General features: G+C 34.5%; 1 protein-coding gene across 1 annotated transcript in view; it reads right to left on the bottom strand.

Annotated features, from left to right (window-relative positions):
* LOC149791071 (uncharacterized) overlaps positions 1 to 23,263 on the bottom strand; it is a 57,552-nt gene that overhangs the window by 18,933 nt on the left and 15,356 nt on the right. The window contains exons 4-11 of the mRNA XM_089971459.1: positions 17,997 to 18,084; positions 15,084 to 15,131; positions 14,529 to 14,612; positions 12,556 to 12,633; positions 11,439 to 11,477; positions 9,639 to 9,701; positions 2,558 to 2,638; positions 1,560 to 1,601 (exon numbers count right to left, since the gene is read on the bottom strand). Of these exons, the coding sequence (XP_089827585.1) occupies positions 1,560 to 1,601; positions 2,558 to 2,638; positions 9,639 to 9,701; positions 11,439 to 11,477; positions 12,556 to 12,633; positions 14,529 to 14,612; positions 15,084 to 15,131; positions 17,997 to 18,084 (523 nt within the window). The remainder of the gene's footprint in view (positions 1 to 1,559; positions 1,602 to 2,557; positions 2,639 to 9,638; positions 9,702 to 11,438; positions 11,478 to 12,555; positions 12,634 to 14,528; positions 14,613 to 15,083; positions 15,132 to 17,996; positions 18,085 to 23,263) is intronic.

Here is a 23,263-nt window from a genome sequence, read left to right on the forward strand (position 1 = left end):
GATTATAGCTATTTATAGCATCATTACAATTATGCAAATTTTTGAACACCCCAGCAAGATTTCAGGTCTTGGTAATGCTTTATATATAAATCTCACGCTTGTGCTAGTGTATGTATGTCTCTGTCTCTGTTGTGTTTGACCCTCTACCATCATCGTCCCTAGACAATCCCACCATGTTCAATTCCCCTTGACGCTATACAGACCCACCATGCTCAATTTCCATCTGTTAAATTCCCCTTGACGCTAGACAGTCCCACGATTTATTCCCATGTTAAATTCCCTTGACGCTATATTGTCCCAGGGTGGTTAATGTTAAATTTCCATTGACGCTAGAGTGTCCCAGGGTGGTTTTTAATGGTAAGTCCCATTGACGCTAGGGTGTCCCTATTCATTACTTCTGTGCTACTGTAAAATTCTTCAAATTTTCAACTTCAGAACAACTATAAAATGCAAATACTGTATGAAGCACCTGTGATCGGTTGAGCAAAGCTATATTGGCATGTATTGAACATGTCAATAGCCTAGTGGTCAAGGAGTATATTACACATGTATATAGCATACTGTTGTGTGTATGGTTTGGAGTTTTAACGTAGCTCAAATTGTTTTATTCATATCGCACCAATACCTGCAAGTGGGCATCATGCCGCAGACATGTAGCATCACGTGCCACCTAGTCACACGATCCTGACGCCATCCCAACCAGTCTGATCACTGCTCTAATGATGCTGAGCGCCAATCGAGGCATCTGCTATTACAATTGTTTTACTAGCAGGACGCATTGGAGATGGACGCTATAACCCCTTAAGGCCACCTGAGCAGTCTATAGCCTACGGATCCAGGCGTCTGTCAGTACAATGTGGTTATGCATCTAACCATCACGGATTCGAACCCACTCTTGATATACGTTATATCACTATGATATGAAAATTAGAGTTCCAATATCAAAAACAGGAAAAACAATAACAATAATAATAACAACAACAATAAACTTTGTTTCACATGCACATGCTTGCATTGTGATAGCTCAGGAAAACCTGTAATACATTTTGAATTATGTATTATATTATAATTTTAGGATATGCATTTCTTCCTAATGACAAACTCTATATAGTCGTGAAAATAAGTTAAACATGTATTTCTAATATCGAAGGAAATGAATGGTTGTCTGGTTTCGCTTTCTTTTCCTCATCCACTAGGTCGTAAATTAAACAAGTCAAACTATAAAGACTATATCACCAACGACATCAATAGTTCCAACAACAATACAAACAGCTTCCATTATGAGGAAATCATAAGCACAAAACATAGTTAATGACAAAAATATTAATGTTTGAGATATCTGTAATGTCACAATCAGGTGCTATTAACCATCATGATAATAATGAATTTGCACGAAACAACGCAATACACTAAATGTACCCAAACAATCAAGAAGGCGCAGTGAGTAGAGCAATAACATGATGTTCATATTTGTATATTTCTCTGTGTGTGTGTGTGTGTGTGTGTGTGTGTGTGTGTGTGTGCGTGTGTGTGTGTATGTGTGTGTGTGTCTACCATACCGTGGATACAGCTGCAACCTTGTCCGTTGGCATCAATAATTGCTGGAAGAAAATAAATCGTTGCAGGATGTAAACCTATTTTGTTCTTAGCTACCAATGACAAACTATCTTGAGACTCAATCAAACGGCTTTCTATTATCAAACTACTTTGCGATTCATCTAAACACTTTCCAGTGTCGAACTACTTTGTGATTCAGTCTAACAGCTTTTCATTGTCAAACTACTTTACATCAAGCCAGAATTATTATTGATGTTTGTAGAAATAATTTTATTCTTGCCTAAACAATTTAGACGTCAAAGCGATTTTTGTTGTGACCAGTTTGAATTGAACTGTTTACGTTTTCTTGAAAATGGATTCTAAGAGATTATTATTCCCTGGAAGTATTTGTGTTCTAAATTATTCTTGGACAAAGACAGTTATCGAAATTTTAGGAATGCATATACTGGTATATTATTTTCTGTAATTCAACAGAGAACGTTTGACGCATCAATACTACGCTCATCACAGCATACGTCATCGCCTTTCATTTGGGATTTCATCGGGAGTCGAACTCAATTGAATTAGAGCTTTTACTACCAGGACTCTATTTTTAATTCTTGGATTATATTTGGATTATTTTTCGCTTGGATTCTCAAAGCCGTAAATTATTTGATTCAGTTTTAACTTATTTTTAATGGGCACTACATTATCTGTTATATTTTAAAAAGAATGTTGTCTTCACTATTTTCTTGTTACTGTTTAAAAGATCCTAAACACGTAACAGAAAGAGAAGTAAAGGAACGAAATGGGAATTAGTCTAGTTGCATATGCTTATAATTTTTAATTTAGAATTTCTGAGGAGATATTATTTCATGTTGAAACCGTTCTTAAATTGTGTTGTTAAAAGCGAATTTAAAACAAATATATTTAGCAGCTAAACTATTCAGTTACAAGAGGCATGTATGTTTCGCTTGTAAAGTAAAGTTGTATTGATATTTTGATAATATACATTACTTACTGGTGTAATGGTTGATGATCTCCCACTGACAGTCCATGTGGTTGTCTAGAAGCGGTGGTATGTTGCCCAACTGAATGAAGGCTAAAGCAAACTCAAAACTGTTTATAATAATTATATAAATTGATTGTATCATTATTCATTATGAAATATTTTCTTATATTCTTTTATTATAGTGCATTTGCTTTATAAAATATATTACTATACTATTACAATCGCTAAAGTGAATTGCATTCCTATGGTGTTGATTCGTGTAAATTGGTGCACGGCAGGAAGTTAAATTCACCTTATTGCACCAAACAACACTATAGGATAACGTTTTCCGATGCAGAGGGTAAAGGTAGATCCATTACATAATGTTCTGTGACGCCACATACCATCAGCGAGTGGCATTAGTCCCTGTTGGAACATCTATATTCCTGTAGCCAAGTATTTATCATGCACCGAAGTGGAAATGCAGCCGGATCTAAAATGTATCCCTTTTATCAGTCAACAGGAACTCGAAAACTATTGACGTTGTCAACCAAATACTTACATGTTTCAATACAAATTTTCTTACATGTTTCACACTGACGGCAGGGTGTTGAAAGATAATACTCTCTTTACATATAATCACATGGCAAATAACAATCTTTCCAAATTGAATTCGATCATACAGAGTGTCTAACTATTGATTAGGAATAATCGGAAAGAAGGACTGACAAACAACAGTTCAAATATATTGAATATAGCGTATTAATCTCACGTCTACTTTTAAGCGGTTCACACGCTTGATCAGTGTGTAATGATGCGACCTACTTTAAAAATTTTAATGGAACTTTGAAGATATAGAAAAAATATAAATAATTTGTATTCATTTCTCATGTTGCACCAGGCTGATTAGAAGCTATCAACAATAACTAGACTTGAGGTGGACGTTTTTAAACTATCAATGCAGGAATACGTCACTGTTGTGCCAATGACGTCATTGATTAATGTGGAATTTTGTTCTCAGAAAGATAACACTTGAATCAAGATGTTTGGTTAGGTTCGGATTTTCATTATTAGTCATTGTTTTAAACAAATGTGGCACATACTTATAGATTATATAGAGTCCTGTTCATCCAGGCAAGCGAGAAGAAGAGGAGGAAGAAGAAGAACAAAGTGATATAAGCTCGAAACTTTTGACGTGGTAATACTGATTTGAGTAACAGGCATAGGGGCAGATTTATTTTCTAAATGCAAATTATAGTTTCAAAAATGTTATATTATTTCTCTTATTGATATGTTTGAATATTTTATTATGAAATATGTTATTAACGTTGATATTCTTTGTTTAAAGTGAAATGGTAACTAGTAAACAGGAAATAATATGTTTTCACTATGAAAAATCTATAGGGATTTGTTTCGAATATTCAATCAAAGTCCTTAAATTATTTCACAAATTTGCCAGTCCTTTCGTATCTAACATTTTTGAGGAATTGCATTACTTAGAGTACAAATATCATACATTTTTAAATGACATACATTTCGTCTATAGCTGTCCCTGTAGGATCATTATAATGCTTGCATTGTTTCGCAGAAAATCTTGTCCATGACTCATACGAATTAAAGAAAATGGACTATGACTTATTACTCTTTCGTTCGTATATCAAATTTGGAAGACATCTATATACTCACAATTGCATAACACCCACGCACCAAGACAGCAGCAATTCACTAACGGGAAGAAAATCCTATTCGGAGCACTCTCCCTCATGAGCTGAAAGGGTCGACACCCTCCGAACCGTTAGAAGTTCAATACCGGAGATATCAAAATAACACTCATCCTCACACTAGATTTACAGATATCCTAGAGGCAGACAAACACACAGGTTTTTCCAATGTGTTACTGGTTAGCAGAATTTCACAACGGCTTCCATAATTTAGAGACGGAAATCACTATTTTGCGAGAATTGATTAAAAAACATGAAAACGAGGACGGGAGTTTAAAATGACTTATGGAAGTGATATATTGAAGCGGCATGGAGGTGAGAAGAAAAGGACAAGTTGAAGATAAACTGCAGAGAGTGAAACTCCAGCGGAGAAAATCAATATTTACAAAATAGTACGATTTTATCCGTACTATTTAGGCCATACAAAACATGTGAATTTTAAGCAAATGCCAAACTTATTGCCACAGGTTTACGCATAATCACTAGTTTAAATCCCATGGTATCAAAACAACTATTTCGTTAGGGAATTGTTAGTTCAGAATCGTCTTTTCTGCAGATTCCTCTTATTATGAGTTAGAGAATAGTTTTGGTCTAGAAAGCAAAAGATATAATCAAAAAACACTAATAGAAACAAAACTTTGGCACAATACACTAAACCACAGAACTATATCTCCACAAATTTGGCTGTTTCAGAGGATATTTCTTTTAAGATTATAGATCGCCAATTGCTTTTCCAGTAGAAGAAAATAAAATATTCTTTGCTGTAAAATACTTGTTCCTGAATGGTAGAGATTACTTAAATAGTTGGAAGTGTCGATAAGAAGAACTTAACTAAACGTCATTACTTGGTAAGGTGACCTGTCAACATAGGCACCAGTACGAAAATTCAATTCTCTTTATCTATCGAAGATTGAATAAGTGTGGTGTTAAAAGTTCAAAAGGTTTAATGCAGTTTTAAAATCATAAGAAAACGTCACATGTCACAAACATATGGTCAAACACGTATGCACACTTGCTGAAAAATGCCGTCCCACAATAAAATCTATTCTTGCATGTAAAACATAGAATAGACATAGAATCATTTTTGCCTGAGGACATTATGTGTTTTTCAAAAAGGACATTCTGAAAATGACACAAAACTATAATATTCAGGAAGTCAAATTTACATAGTTTCTATTTCATTTACGATGATTGACAACTTCACAAGTTGTATTGACTATCCTCTACACTATTTTGGTCTGACTACCTGATGTTGTATGACGTGAACATTTATTATATTTTCCGCAATGACAATTTATATAATTTCCACAGTGTATTTTCTTTGTGTGTGCATTTTTCACACACTATGGTAATTACCTCTATCTGAATTGAATGTGTTTCAGAAAATGATCTATTGTATCTTAAACAACAATTAAAAACAGCAACCCATTGTAATTTATCTTAATGATGTTCTATGAATTTGAAAGTTCATTAGAAATAGTATTTCCTTTCCTGTGGATTTTTATCGTTTAATGCCTCCACAAGGTAACCTAAGTATAATGTACATTTTTACTCGGTGTCTTGTGAAAAGCGTATAGTCCTCTAATTCCATTGGACAACATATTTCTGATGCTAAACTATTGCAATTAATGATAGACATTGACTGTATTCAGGGTGAAGCTTTTAAATAAAAGGCATTTTAAAATCCAACTTCAGTGCCTAAATAAAGTTATCTGCATTTCACAGTAAATATTATTCCAGATTTTCAAAGTCATAAAATTCCATGATGTAAATGACTTTGTCCTCTGGTGCTTGTTATTTTCTATATTTGAATGAGAGAAAATGTAATCTAGTTCCTAGTGCAGCAAATTGATTTTTATACGAATAAAACACTCTTGAGGCACGATATCCTTTATACTGAGGGTATGTTAGTTGTTCAGATTATATGTTCGAAAACAAATCATTTAAGACGGAGAGTTTTGAGGATACCGATTGTATCACTTCCTCACTCTCTTTTTTTGTCCAGTTGTTGCTATCGAAAAAACGACCGGGGGAATCAATATCTAATCGATTTATCAGGCATTATGTCTTCGTTCTAAGATGAGAAATAATGACCCAGTTATTTATCCAAAATTTGAAAAGTATTTACCTATTATCCTATTGAAAATTGGCAATGTTGGGTCTCTATTTTCATATTACCATTCGAGAAGAGGTGACGTTACTTGGACATTCTAAGGATCACGTTTCTTTAGAATTAATTTAGCAACATGGGATTAGATTATTGAGGCATAAAAGGAATGCCTTTGTTGTTATTTTGATTAGAAAGTTTAAGTTTATCAGAAAACAAGTTATTTGATATACATTCAAATTTTAATTTTCTTCTAGAAAAAAAACACATTTCCGTTACCGTCTTAAATTATTATATGGCCATATATGTGACATGACCCATTCGATCCAGCCTTTGTCTTACAATAAGGTTTAAGCCAGTCAGGCATCAGTCAGCTAAAAATATAATATTAATGATGTTGGCATAAATGATGTAAAGAACCCAACACTCACAGTGATATTACGTTCACACATACATCTCTTTTAAATCACCAGATCATAATAGTGTACTAAAATAATTGTATCTTCTATCATTCCTTGACTAACTGATTTATAAATAACGATAATGCCGATAAGGGCACGAACACTTTATGCTGCAATTGAAAGTTCAATGTATTCACAGCTATCTAATATTCCTATGAAATAATCATCACATCAGAGAACAATATCTTATTATAGACCTTTTGTCGTAAGTCAATCGTGTTTTCAGATATTCCGTTATCCGTAAAGTGTCTCACTGAATATCAGGACTGTATATTCTTGTTTCTTTCCATTTCAGTCTTGAATAGACTGTCTTCGGAACTAATGACAGCTGACATTCCAAGTGGGTAATTAGTACAAAGGAAGCCGAGATTTACTTAAGCAGCAGACACAAATTCTTCCACTTGGTAAAACCTACGAGAATTGTTATCCAAACCTTCAATAAAGATCCTTGATTTAATGTCATTGGTCACTCCTTTCTTGCCGGCCTTCTCGGAATCAATTTCGCGACATTGTTCAGTCGAGACCGTGCACAATTAGGGTAGATGATGGTGTCAAATTGTAAAGGAATATAATAATAGTTTTTCCCACCCTTTTCTTATTGTACTTGTGTCATACTAAATGTATGTATTATATTATTACAAAGAATTAGCTGTTTTTACCTATATAGTGTGAATATAATAGACTTTCAATTTGTTTTATATCATTTGTGTTTTTATTTTGAAATGACGGCGTTTCTGTTTTACTTTGAATTTGGATCATATATTTTCATATTGTTATAATATTTAATTAATTGAAATTGGACAGACATGTATGGTCTTATTTATGAAATTAGGTGTAAATATTAAATTCCGTCACACGCAAATACCGTATTATATATTTTGTTGAGAATTAGTTCTAATTTAATAAGGTTCCCCAGAATGGTTAACGACCGTATTCATTAGACAAAGAACAATATAGAAAACATATACTAACCCGCACAAATTTTGAGAGTTTTCCATATGCTAATATCGTGACATAAAGTATAGGTTGCTGCATTTGTATAGGAACATTTGAATGACATTAGGAGTACAGTATTGATTAGCAGAAAAAAAACGAGTTCATATTTTCCCATACAAATGTAGTAACATATTTATTAGCTACTCATTAGGCTTTTCTACCTAAGGCTGAATCCTAAAATAAATTCACAACCATAGTTCAATAAACACAGTAATATTTTTCATGTGCACATATCACTGCCCATCAACCGTTAAACTTAGTTACACTCGGTATTTCGTTTAAAAAATAAATCTCGTTTGGTCTGCTTAAAATTTGCATTTAGGGTCATGTTGTGAATAAATGGACCTTGAAACAACCTTTCAGTTGAGCTTGTTTTCCAGTAGGCCCTTAATGAAGGGATTTTGTTCTAATGTCGATCCAACTTGATTCTACTTTTCTAGTTTGGATGGACTGCATTTATGATCTATGTAAATTCTAAAATGACCTTAACGGAACTACAGATGTGTTTTCGTTCTGTCATTGATAGGTGTGAAAATTGTTAAATTATTTACATGAACTTTACAAGAAGGCTCAGAAGTAAAACGTGTTTGTTCTGGAACATCACAGAACATTTAATTGTTGTGTTTAGTAAATACTCCTTTGGAATAATGTCATTTCTGTTGGACATGTAATTCAATCTTGTTTTCAAATTTAGTGACTCTACTGACTCGTAGATAGGGATTCACTGGAAGAGACGGGATAATCTTTATTATGTGGTTTTTTATTCTGGAGGAAGCGATTTATCGTCTGAACCATACAATTTGCCAATCGATGTGAACAGATATAATACATACGTGATTAAATGATCAGAATGAGATTTTCAGTATTGCATGTTATCACCTTTGCGCTCATGAATCTATCGCTGGACATATCAGATATCACTTTCAGTCTTACTCGGTGGTAACATTCTTTTGTGACTCAGTGAACTCATCCGCAATGTCAATATTATCTTCTCTAAGTTCATTTGGACCAACGAAAGAACGTGCTTAGTTCATCCACAGATGAATCCAACAAAAAGAAAGCTCCGGTTTTTGCTACACGAGCTTACGTTGTTTGTTTATTATAAAACTAGTTTCTAGCACACGATGTTATTTTTAGACACACGTGTCTTTTAGTATGAAGCAGGACAGTATTAAGAAATGCATCATGATTATGACAATGTTAATGGAAATACCAATTAGTATATAATAAGGTTTGTTATGTTTTGAGGTTACGTAACATACACGTGAGCGAAAAGAAACATATATGTACCGATCATTACATTCTTAAAATATATTTTAATATTTTAGAACGATACCTATTGCTTGTTTCTCCAAAACATTCGTTCAAGAAAGTTAATATTTTATAAGGAATACCGTCCCCCACACGTGTGTCTGAAAATGCGATTGAATGGAAAATGAAAAAACACAAATCCACACTTCCAGATGCCCTAGAGAAAGTCTAGATTTAAATAAATGAAAACATATAGAAAACATTCAAGAATTATATTAAGGCGAAAGTAAGTATTATTCATACACGTGTTTAAGAACATCTGGCATTGCCTCCCATTACACTACCTTCATAATGTAATTAGAGTAGCCAGACGAAATCATTACGAATTTTGAGAAGAAATGGGCAAAAATTTATCTGAGTGTAAGTAAATATTATCAAACTTTAATTTGATATCATGCTACATTTATATTTGGCATTTCCCACGGAACATGTGTGAGCCATTTTGGAAACTTGATTAAAGCATGAGAGAGAGAGAGAGAGAGAGAGAGAGAGAGAGAGAGAGAGAGATCGTTTACCTCTATCATGTGTTAAACAGGGTCCAACACGAATGTTGTTCCCGAACAGATGGGCATAGACATCTGAAGATAATACATACAATGAGGTCATATCTTATTTTATGTGAGCACATGTTAGTGTCAGATGTTCAGCAGCACAGTGCATCAACGACAACACTAGGTTATGAGACTGATGATGATCATGATGACATGTTAGTGTGAAGTTCACTCTGCTTATTTTAAAGACAACTAACAACATAGCTATATTATTTAGAACTGGAAAAATCTTAAACTTGTTCTGTATACGAAAACATCTCACGAAACTGCACACAAATACTGTGACTTCATTCATATACTTTATGTAAAATTATGTGCAAGTAAGGGAATAGTTACTTTCTTAGTAAAAGTATCCACTATGCATTGATATAATGTTTATTTTAAAGACCTTCGTCTACCTTGCAATATAAGAATCGTTTGTTTGTTGTCCTGCAGATACCTGCATGCACAGGTAATTTGATATACCTTATTTTCATGCACTGAAGACTAGACAAACGGAAGAGGGACATACCAGGATGTCCAATTTAATATTCAACGTTCTCTATGAAAACAGGAGAAGAAAACTAAAAAACCACTCAAAGTATATCAAAGCGATAACTCTGTAAGAAGTGGTACAAATATACTTATCATCAAATTAATCAGAAACCTTATTCTGGCGAAGCTTCACAGTTAATTCGGTTGGAATCTGACAAAATATTGTTAATGCCAACCTATTCACAAGTAATTCGCATGCGCTTTCTGGCTTGCGATGAGCTGGAAATATATACAATGTTCTTAAAGTACTGTCACCATTTATTCGATCTCTTTTAAAGATGAAATTTCTTCGTGAATTTGAAATAAAACAAAAGGATCGAATGAAGGTTTACATGAGTTTGAGAGTTGTTATTTAAGTCAATCAGGGACAATAAATGATATAAATACGCATATAGTTTAACTAATCTGAACTCTTGCTGAGACGAAGTTTCACTGCAAGTTCTTTCCATATCAAAGAAAACGTACAGATGCTAGAATGTTCGCAATGTTTTCCATTAGCTATGGCAATGGTATGATATAAAGGGCCAGAACTAGAAGAAATATATGTTAAACAACTATTAAGATAAAGCTTCACTGTACTGTTGGTTTTAATCTATTTATAAATGTAAGCATACAACGCTTACAAGGTTATGCACTAGCAATGCCTATGCTGCGAGGACCAAGGCCCATAACTCTGACAAATACTTGCGCAAGCGTACTGATCACTGACTTCGTCCATGCTCTAGTCAAGATGAGGTTTCAGTGCAAATTTAGTTAAAATTATATTAGGATAAATTTTGAGGACAGAATGTTTCCAAGGTTATGCATTAGCAATTCCAATGCTAAGACCATAAAGGGCTACAAACGTGAGAAATATGTTTCGAATCTGCGCAATATAATCCTCGTCGGATTTACTATTTAGAGGAAGCTATATTTGTCTTTTTTGAAATCTAATAATAAATGTCTATGTTATAGAGTTGATAAAGGTGAACGGATAGACTGAAAGGTGTAGGGGTAAAAGCTCCTAGAGAAATATATAATAGCTTTCTGATGATTTTATCTGGATAATTGGAAAATACCAGTTATTCATATGTCTGTGACTGTTTTAAAAGTTGTTTATACGATTTTAAAACCCAGAGAGAGAGAGAGAGAGAGAGAGAGGGAGATGGAGAGAGAGAGAGAGAGAGAGAGAGAGAGAGAGAGAGAGATGGAGAGAGAGAGAGAGAGAAAGAGAGAGAGAGAGAGAAGTACTATCAAACTGTGGATTTAGATTTCTACATGACGACGGATCTGAAATGAAAAATGACTTCTTTTTATTTTAACCCTCTCTTGTGAAGGTGAAGTTTTTAATGTTATGTGTACATAGAATATCAAGGTACATGTTTTTTATCTTTTCTTCTGGACAGAGAAATCATAATTGTCTTAGACGTTTTACATTCAGTCATCCGAAGAGATCTGATGAGTAATACAAAGTCGTTAACAGGAACCTTAGCATATGTATGCAGAAATAGCCCGGAAAGAACATATTCATTTTAACTTATAAACTCTTAGAGGCTCTGAGCAAATATATGCCACTTTCGTGATAATAAGCGTACATTGTTTAAATGAAATCAATGATTCATACTAGCGAACGCTTCATTATATTCAAATATCGTTAGATTCAATTTTGATAAAATAAACTCTTCATTCAGAAAGAGAGTACAATGTACATGATTTACATACGGATTCTCGCACAACAGAGACTGTGGCTGATACAAAGTCCAAAGTACATTTGAAGAGATAAAGGTTCACTGTGCAAATTATTGTTGATTTAGTAAAGGTGAAGATGGTTCATAAATATCTGTTTGCATTAGCAACGTAATAAAAGTATCGATTCTAACGTCTGTTTTACAAATGCATTCATAAGTTCTGACGGAAAGAGGCTACGTTTTAGTCCCTGAGGTGGGAGTCTGTATAAAGAAGGTGTTATTTATATGAAGACATACAATATCATGATTCCGTTTATCAGGTAAAAGCGTCTCTCACAGCACATCTATCAATACACCATTGGGACTCATCCATTGATTCAGGGCCCCATTTAAGTGGCTAAAGCGATTTCTGTCAGTGTAACTTAGTTCAATTCTCATCAGTGTAGATTTTCTATTGGTCAGATTCTATCATTATGCAAATTCGCAATGTCAAATAATGTGTTCTTCATAGACCTACATACAAGATTGTAAATATTACATCCGAATGTTTTAAATACCATTCCTTATAATAAAGATGCATTGCTGATAAAATGGTACACTGAGTTAGCTACCATTAAGTACCATAATCAGGAATCACTGTAACACATGAACACAAATTAGTAAAGCTAATCCTAACTTACTGTTTTGGTATCTTTCATGATGGTAGACAACATGCCCCGTACAGGTACATCTCTTGGAGTGATGCGAGTTGAAATATGCTATAATAAATATAAGAATTACATCTGCATCTCCCTGTATCAAGCCAATAATATTTTAACAGTGCCGCTAAAACGAACAATCCAAACCACACTGTATGTATGTATGTATGTATGTACGTATGTATGTATATATATATATATATATATATATATATATATATATATATATATATATATATATATATATATATATATATATATATATATATATATTTAAATGTAAACAAACAATAAAATACCGACAGTAGTTAGTAACAGCATTACCCCTGCTACTGTTGCTACTACTAGTACTACTACTATGGTTGACAATAGCACAACCTTTTTTAAAATAAGAAAACCGTGTACAGCTACCTAGGAATAAGGACGTAACATTTATCAAGATTTAAAGGTTTTAACAACCACTGGAACACGAAGCTCATCCTTTTATGTGTGACTGCTTTACATGCATGCCAGAAGCAGTACTTTGCAGCAAAATGTCATACATCTTCATTCACGAAATTGCCAGGGAAACGGTCTTCATAATTAAATGCGAAAATATTTTCCAATAATTCAAATTGCGTGACAACACTGTTTACATCTCTGCTAAGAATCAACTAGAATTTTGACAGAAGAAATGCAGGAAGACGAGCTGTATTACGGAATATGGACATTGCTCTAATGTTCTAATGATTATATATTTATTAATGATATTAAGGTTAAGGCCTGAATACAGCTTTCTTAATCAGTGTATTTGAATCTTTTAAAGCACGTATATTTCCCAAAATATAATTTGTAAGTTAAAATGGTATACAAAAAGTTAACCGTATCAGATTATTCCATCATAGATTGAACGGAGAGAGGTGCAAATTCATTCAACTAGAAATTACAAGAGAACATTTACATTACATATTTGTCTTAATCCTGTCTTTCAATGTGCATGAACAATACTGAAAACTAAAACTAGCGTGGTATTAACAACATTGCAAACATAATAATCTGAGCATTAGTTAGTTGCTTGGCTCTAGTGTCAGCGGATGGGGATTCCTCACTAATATAACTGCATAGCTGACGAAACATATTTGGAAGCTTTGGCCTTCATGGGGCTTAGAAAAGACATTTAGTTGTTCAATAGTTTTTGAATCCCACCCCCACCCCCCAATGAGGGTCCAGAGGACGTCTAGTTTGTCAGTTGATTGTTGCATCTTTGGACATTATGGATACCGCCGATGACGAAATGCGGTCATTAGCTGTTGAGTTAGTAGTCATTTCCCAGAGACCATGTGGTCACGTTTAAGAGGTTTGTGCATACGTTTCAAGTGGTTGGTAATTGTTCCGGTGCTACTTCAATTGAAATGGAAAATAAAAGCATCTTAATACATAGTCTATATCAAGCTTTCCGTTTAATAATTTTAAGCTGGAGACATTCCGCCATTATTACTTTCAGCCATTTTCAATAAGACCCGGGTTCACATTTACGACTTTTGAAAATTGAAATATTATTTAAAGTTTATACAAGTTTACCCGAGAGGGTGAAAGAAACAAGCATAAGAGCGCTGCTGGCATGTTGGTGGCAGATGGAATCTTTCTCAAATCACTGAAACTCTTGTGATATACGTTTCGATACAGATATGAACATATACATCTAAGTACACACACGAGTAGCTCTCTTTCTGCAAAGTGGACATAAAGATGAATATCTTTATGGCTGAATATCTTCATGTTTCTGCGAAATTTGTTGCAAGTAAAATGGTCTGCCGTTTCCAAGGTTTAAGATAAACCGGTTCTTCACTATACTTTATTGTTATCCTAAGATAAAACTTGCGATAGAAAACGTCATTACCATTGTGTACGCTAAATATTAGGCGTACAAATAATAATAATGACGATGATGATAATGATGATGAGATTATATTTACTTTTCAATTTTCCAATCACATCGTGCATACAACCTGGCCCATGTTCCGGAGATCGCTCGTGCAGAACCCGAAGTATATGAAACACTGCAATATATATATATATATATATATATATATATATATATATATATATATATATATATATATATATATATATATATATATATATATATATATATATATATATTTGGCAACGCATTTAAGGTGAATAAAGGCAATGGTTAGATTAACAGAGTGAAATTACAAAAGCAAATGTTTCCTGAGATTTAAAGAAAGTGTCAGAACTTATTTTATAGATGTCTTCTTAAAGTTAACAGCAATTATTTTAGAGACAAATATATTGTGAACACTATTGTTTTAGTTCTCGTCTTGCCAGAATTGTAGAAAGTATGTTTATCTAATGAATAGAGATGCAAGTATCTATGTATCTATGTATGTATGTATATATATATATATATATATATATATATATATATATATATATATATATATATATATATATATATATATATATATATATACTGAGAGAGAGAGAGAGAGAGAGATTGAATGTACCTGTTTCTATGGAATAACACTCCAGATTATTTTCTAAATGAAGGAGGGCTGGAAGAGAAATATGTCTGCTTTTGTTCGATTATTGCTAAGAATTAATGTTTATTAAGAAACTGACATGAAATGGTGTCCAATAAATTATATTACAGTTAGATCTAGAAGCGTTTAATAGGAAATATACTTCAAATGGATATACCACAAAACATAAAAGTCTTTAGTTAAAAGGAAACAAGTCTTGCTAATTTCTGTGATGAAAATGTTCTAAAACTAGGGAAAACTCATAGATACAACGAATACAATATACATTTATTGTGTTTATACTCCCTAAAGGATGACGTACCTTGCTGAGAAAGACAGTACATCGATATCCAGCAAAGGACACTTCGCCTCACCCCACTAACCCAATTGGAGGTCACCAAAGGAGAGACGTCGTTCATAGGAAGCCTCCGCAATAATATATATTTTGTCTACTTTTCAAAATATATTTGTATTCATTTTGTTGAAATACAAGTGTATCATCTATATTTTAATGGAACTGACTCTTTTATAATAAATCAATTTCCTGCTTGCTTGAATAATGTACAAGAAGATTTTTCAGTCAAGAAATCTTTTAGTAAAGAAAATTTATATTCTTTTTGCTGTTTCGAATTTAACCTGATTGCCAGTCATATTTCAGATTTCTGCCGTTCTGTTTATTGGCCTTGCAGTCCTGACACCAAAATTGATTGATTTTCGTAAAGAAACTGATCTTTCAGGATCTAAATAAAGATGTCTTAAACATTATTCTTTTGTTAGCTTCTGTTAATCAATTAAAAAAATAATGTTATTTATTTCTGAGGAAGGTTACGTATAAATGATTAATTATATTCCGGTTTTTATACCTTTTCCTTTGACCTGTGGCTATTATTTTAACATTTGAAAATGCCCTTCTCAATTCTAACAATATCTGAGGGAAACCGGTCTACCTATTATGGTGCATGTATCCTGATTTCTTGACAGAGTCCGGTTTGCTTTTCTTACGTGAAACTGGTCATGATGTCGTACCGATTGAGTCAGTTGCATTCACGACTACAACTCACAATGGCTAGTATCTCCAGACGTGAGTCAAGCTACAGTGATAGCGAATTATCTCTTCGGTTTTATGTTGTATCGGACGTTAACTAGAGGTTTCATTTGATTTCAACGCAAATCTTTGTCACCAGTTTGGTGTTACAATTGCATTACGGAAAAGACTAAGGTGAGCGATTGAACTCACTGAATGGAAACAAATGCTCATGAAAATATAAGGATACATTAGCAGCCATGTATGCCAGGGATATGTTATCTGAAGATCAAAATTGGGAAAGTTTCTGTTTAAAAATAATATTAAGCTTATTGGCTTTATAACCAGGCTCATGCTCACAGAAGAAGTTTAAATTTAGGTAAGAAGCTATGGTGGTGTTTTTTCAATGTTGACGTCTTGTCGTCTATTTCTATCTTCAAAATTTGAGTTTTAGTGTCCTATGATTTGAAATAATTTTTTTTTAAGCGCCAGTAGTTCATAGTATTTACAAAAATGTTGAAGGATGTATACATTGTGTTTTTTTTTAAACCCATAAAAGTTTGCGTCTTATATCAAAGCTAATTCGGGTTTTTCAAAGGCATGCTGAAAGCGAATGATCCAGGAATTCCTCAGCTCCTACTAACCCCCAAAAATGAGCGTTATTTGCCTAGGGTTTAATTATAAGATTAAATGGTGGACGATTATATATCAGTGAGACAAGGATCTTGACAAAAACAATTTGCAGAGTTACATCTTGGTGAAAGAGTTGCAATATGGCTGAGGGTAATATGTTAGTGGGGTAGAAGTTTTTAAAATTAATACAATCGTGTGGAAAGTCACATCTTGGTAGCATCGGAAACACGATATTGTCTTGATATACTATAAAGTGCGAACAAGGAAAGGAGAGGAGATTTTGATGCGATTATAGAAAACTGTTTTATTCGTGTAGAAAGTGTACATACAACGTTGAATATTGGCATTGCTATTTTTGTTAATGGCTAATAACGCTACGTTCTAAACTGGTATATATGGTAATGACACAACGTTCTGCTATTGTAGCACGTATGCTGTAAAGAATATATGTATGTTTCATTAAAAGGCAGCTAGGATTAATGCGTTCTCATTAAATGGAAGGAAACCTATAATTGTTCTTTACATCATGGTGTGTCCTCTACATCTTGCAGTTTACTACTATTCGTAATCTTTTTGCAAAATGTGTACAAAGATCTTTTTATGAGGTTCAGTTTTCATTATAAATTGATTATAATAAAATATACGTTTGACAGTTAAATTTCACAACTGTTTAAAATAAACAACTACCAACATTTTAAAGCCAGCCTCATGAAAATGAACGTGAGTATGTGGAAATGGGCCAAATGAAAAAAAGGATGTAATTAAACACCTAACGACATTTACAGTTGACCGGAGTCAGTCTTATGTTGTATTTATAATTTTGTCTGACCATAAGATTCATTTTATTCCTCCGATCTCAATACCTTTCTTCAAGCCTTATGTGTCTGCTGTACCACTATCATAGATTCAGACCACATAACTAAGTGTGTGAGAGAGAGACAGAGAGACAGAGAGAGAGAGAGAGGATGAATTCGTGTAACTTGTTTTCTTCAAAAAGAAAATAAAGCTATACACACATACATACAAACACATACACATACACATACACACACACACAGACACACATATATATATCTGTCTACAGGCAGCTGTGTATTGACCTAGTGAATGACCGTAATTTGTTATCTAAATTACTTTCAATCTGTAATGATCAATATATATTTGTATGTCTACATATGGTTTTACATATACTTTCCCGTAAACTATGCATATTTGTCAGTGTGTCATGTTTTGTTACTGACCGTTGTATTCCGTATAACTTTCACAGCCTGCAAAATGCCCAACACTGGACTGCGTAGTATGATTGGACCCATAAAAATGATGGGTGCCCTAGAAGATGAAATTAGAAACAAAGTTAGTTGTGAATGCAAGCAATAGTCATTATACTCGATTTTACAAGTAATTACTTTATTATCAAGTATCAATGAGGAACACTAAGAATGTTGGCAACATAGTTTGAATTGACTTTGATCTTTAAACAATTTATTTATAAAAGCTGGCTTACGGTATATATGAAAAGAAAAAAAAGTATTAAAAACCATTTCATGCAATATTCATATTGTCCCAAAAAACAGAACCAAAATCACATGAAACAGAAGATGTCAAGGAAAACAAAAACTGCCAAAAGATCGCATTTAACAGTCTAATGATAGAGTGCTACGACTACATGGTTTTAAATTAAGTAACAAAAAAGAACGAAAACCACCTATGTTGATAAAAGTCAATAAATAATTTGTTTCCATCAAAAACAAAATGAAAATTAAAAGGAACAGCAGTATTGTGAATTAAATCCGAAATAGTACTGAACGTTTTATGACAAGTCCAAATGTATTAAGTTCCAATTGAATTCCAGTGGTAATTCTAATAAGTTCCAATGTTGAATGTGTGTATGTTCCTATGTTCCCGAGCTTGGTAATGTTCTAATGGCCTGATTTATGATGATGTGCTAGAGTCTTAAAATTAATCAGTTTGCTTTTTACAATTTATTTGAAACTTTAATTTGGCTTTAAATTTCGTTTTATAATTAAAATTGAATGCAATGTATCAAAATGTTTATATTTCAAAAGTTATTTAATATTTAAGTTTCATGCCTTGCTTTACAGTAAATGTCTGATTGCATCGAAGAATTCCTATAATAAATTCAAATTTGGCATCTCAAGAGCACTTGACCCAAAACTTGTACCCTGTGGAACACCAACAGCGCACATTTCCTCACAACTTGTGTGCTATCCTATTCAAAAAGACTTCACGAGTAAAGTTGCAAATAAAATAGTTTGACCACAATTGGCCACAATACAAATTGGCATGAAAGGACTCAGCTCACAATTAGTACTTTTGGTTCACAGTGATTTTATATGTGAACGTATTTCAGATTAACGTACATAGAGCAGCAGGGAAGTTTAACAGACCATCGTGAACAGACAAAATAAAGCTTCCTACGCGAACATTCTCCGTAGAAGCCTCGGATTTCACTTTTACAGCCTTCTACGGAAGCTAATTTTCATGCATTTCAGACCAAGTGCATCGGGTGGTCGCGCCGGTGATTTAGTAAATATAGCGTCCAGGACAGGAAAAATAAATGAAGGGAATAATATTTTGTGTTAATTTTTTTGTTGCATGGTTGGGCTGCTTTTACCGATTTTACGTCGCATTAAAATGATATATTTGAAAATAATATGAGTCAGAAAACTAGCACAGTTGGAGAGCCTCATTCTGCCAGATTAGCGCGAGAGCAATTAGCGGCACTAAAGAAACTTATTCCGGCAAAACAATTATTTAAGAAAAATGTCCGAACACACGAAGACACAGAATTCGGAATTGCCGAGGTATCGTCAAAATGGTTAAAACCAGTTACCGAAACAACCGAGCGAGTCGTATATGGTGAGAAAAGAGACAAGGATATCATGAAAAGTGGAATTTTTCCCATGTTGAAAGGTATTGAGGAACAATCACGAGTATTACCGGAGCGATTAGCAATACTAGCACAACAACGCAGGCAACCTGCAATTGTTTATAAAATAAGTAAAGAACTGGAGTAGGAAAACCTAGAGTAGGAAAAGGGAAGTTTAATATCGAGGATTTAAGAGAAAATTTCACCGAGGCGGGATGGGAAATAATATCACAGCCGCTCTCGACGCTGTATAGTAATATAGATCAATTTGGTAAATTTGCGGAAAATTATTTTGATGGTCGAGGAGAATATCTGACTGAAATAGGAAAAAAAAGATACACAAACCGTAAAATTTGGTATAGTATGTTATATAAAGTTTACACGGGAAAACCACAGTCGAGAGAAACGGATCCATTTTACAGAAGATTTTTAACAGCCGCAAAGGATACATATAATTATAATGCGCAACAAGCGAAGGAAGAAAAGCAGCGGGTAAAAGAAGAAAAGCAACAAGCGAAAGAAAGAAGACAACAGGAGAAGGAAGAAAAAGCTAAAACTTCACGGAAGAGAGAAACAAAATTAAAAGAAGATATTCAACCACAGGAGGAAGAAATTCAACCACAGGAATTGGGAGAAGATATTCAACCACAAGAATTAGGGGCCAGACCAAAAGTAAGAAGTCAACCTCAGGAACCAATAGATCAACCTAGTGACGAAAAAGTTCAAATGGTAACTGAAGAATACCCACCCCCCCAAGATCGAAAATTTACTAAGGAAGAAATTGCATCTTTACACAAAACACCTGAAACTCATGTAACTGCCGATTATTATTTTAAAGAAGATAGTATTGATTTTCTCAAAGACGATTATGCTAGATTGATAGTTGCTGCGGATCCTTCTCCGATAAATAGATCAGTGTATCTGAAAAAGAAATTTAATAAGTTCTCACCGGCAATATGGCCGGCGATGGTTTATTTTGCTAGTTTAAGAAAGCATATAAATGAATTTGATCACGGATATCTTAATTTTTTAAAGGAGGTCGAAGAATATAAGGAAAGAGAAGAAAGAAAAAAATCACTAAGCCCAAAGACAGGAAGCGGATATACCATTTGCCCTGACAGCGTCGTCAACGATGTGTCTCGCCTCGAAATATTAATCGGAGGAAAACGAGCCGGAAATAACTCTCGTGAAATAATCAACGAGGCCTCAGATATTTGTCAGCGATTATTCCGCGGTGGCGTCATCGATTCCTACATTTACAAGGAACTCGTCGATGAACTCATCGATTAAAACAACACAATTGAAATAACATGATTGTTCACAAACATCAGCGCAGACCTAGACAGGTCCGCATAGTTAACTCTCGATTGCCTGTATACAAATACATTCACGGCAATGGACTCGGTGACATCGTTAAAAGCATCGTCACGCGAGTAGTCCCTAAAATCGGACCCACAGTTAAGCAATTCGCGTCAAAAGCAATAGGAAAGATTGGGGAGACTGTCATTTCTGGTATTGGTAATTTGGCCACTAAAGGCTTCGATGCTGTCAAAAGCAAAATATCAAATTTAATGCGTAAAAAACAACCCGTCAAATTACCTAGTACCAGCGAAATGCCCCCCGAAGTCAGTAAAGCTATAAACGACGCAGCAAATAAAAAAATAAATGACCTAGCACAGGAAGTCGCGAATACAAGTTTCATATCAGGCAGCGGTCTTCGTTTTAGATGAAATTCTTATTAATAAATGTTCGCACAAGTGTCAAATGAAGTGTTCGACATGGACGAGCCTGTAGGTAGAGATACATCCGTGCGAGATTTCCAGTATTTCTCATACGATGCAGTTGAACCAAATACTGGAAATCGCTTGGAAATTCAAGTTCACGATACAACAAGATATTTTCTTCCATCTGAGGCGTATATTGAAGTTACCGGGGAAGTTATTAAAACGGATAATACCGCCTATGCAGCAGATTTTAGGGTCGGATTTGTTAACAACGGCATTATGGCATTATTCAAAAACGCCACTTACATGATCGACGGAAGAGAGATTGAGTCAATTACTAATGATGTTGACTTAGCAACAACGATAATAGGCCTAGCTAGATACTCGGATGATTTTACTAGATCAGCTGGCCCTAGTATGATGTTCGCCAAAGATAATTCTAATAACGCTGATCATAACCAGTATACCGTCAGGAGACCGAGAAATCACGCTAATAATGCTGACGCTGACGCCGAAGATATGATTATTAATACTAATCCTGATTATAATCTCGGATTTGCCACGCGAAAACTTATGCTAGAAGGAGGTCGCAGAAGATTCTCTTGTGCTATTCCGTTATCCCATATATTCGGATTTTGTAGGCATTTCAGGAAAATTATCTACGGAGCGAAACATACCGTAACGTTTGTCAGAAAAGGAAATAGCGATGATGCTATCTGGCGACAATGTACTATTGATCCCGCTACTAATTTGCCACATGCCAATGATGCCGCGAATAATGGCGGCCAGGTAAAATTACTCAAATTTACCTTGTGGATGCCAGCGATAACCCCATCAATAATCGAAGAAGAAAAATTATTGTCATTTATGAACCAAGGCGGTAAATCTGTCATGTCATGGCTGACAACAACAACAGATTCCACAAATACCGATATTGATGGTGATTTTACCTGGCGTATTGCATCGCAGCAAGGTACCTCTGCACCTAGGCATATCTTTATCGCTTTTTTGCACACGCGAAGGTATCATCAAATGTACAGCCACATGATATTTGATAGTATACACGCAACAAATGTGTCTCTGAGAGTAAATGGCCAACAAGAACCATCCGAGGAAATATCGATTGATTTTGCCAATTATTCAACGGCCCGCGCGTATCATCGCTTGCTAAGTTTTATGGGTCGCGATCAAAATATCGATACCGGATTGCAAATATCGCAGCTGGATTTTAATAAATTTTATCCTATCTATTAATTTTTCCTGGAGCATCTCGATTTGGTAAAGCAATCTGTCGTTGATATCCATTTCAAAGCCAGAATTCGCACGGGAAATAATTTATATAAAGCAGTTGCGGTGATTCTCAGCGATAGAACAATGATCTTGGAGGGAATCAGCGGAAGAATGAGAATTATAGACGCTCCTGTCGAGAAAATGTAACAAAATCGAAGATTTCTAAATTTAGATTAAACGATTATTAATATGCCATACGAACACGTCAGCGTAACTCTGACCCCGGGTCAGATGAAAAAACTCCAAACAGCAACAGCAAAGCGATGCGGTACGAAATTAACCCTGAAAAATGATCAAATTCAGGGCGGTCCTAACAAACTGTCGCTAACTAAAAATCAACGTGAACGATTCACCAAAGCAAAATCAGCGAATTCCGGCGTTCATGTGAATCTTAGTATAGGTGCCATCAGGGATATGGTCAAAATGGGCGGAATTTTCCCTCTGCTAGCCGCTATTCCCGCGTTAATAGCAGGTGCAAAAGCGTTAGGGTTAGGTGCGGTTGGAGCCGCAGGTGCTAAATTAGCGCATAAAGTAATGGGAGGGCGATACGGTAAAAAAAAGGGAAGCGGCCTCTATCTAAGACGACCTCCCATGTACGGATCCG

The sequence above is a fragment of the Sinohyriopsis cumingii genome, chromosome 10 (genome assembly GCF_028554795.1).
Source record: "Sinohyriopsis cumingii isolate HCF-2022 chromosome 10, ASM2855479v2, whole genome shotgun sequence".
NCBI lineage: Eukaryota > Metazoa > Mollusca > Bivalvia > Unionida > Unionidae > Sinohyriopsis > Sinohyriopsis cumingii.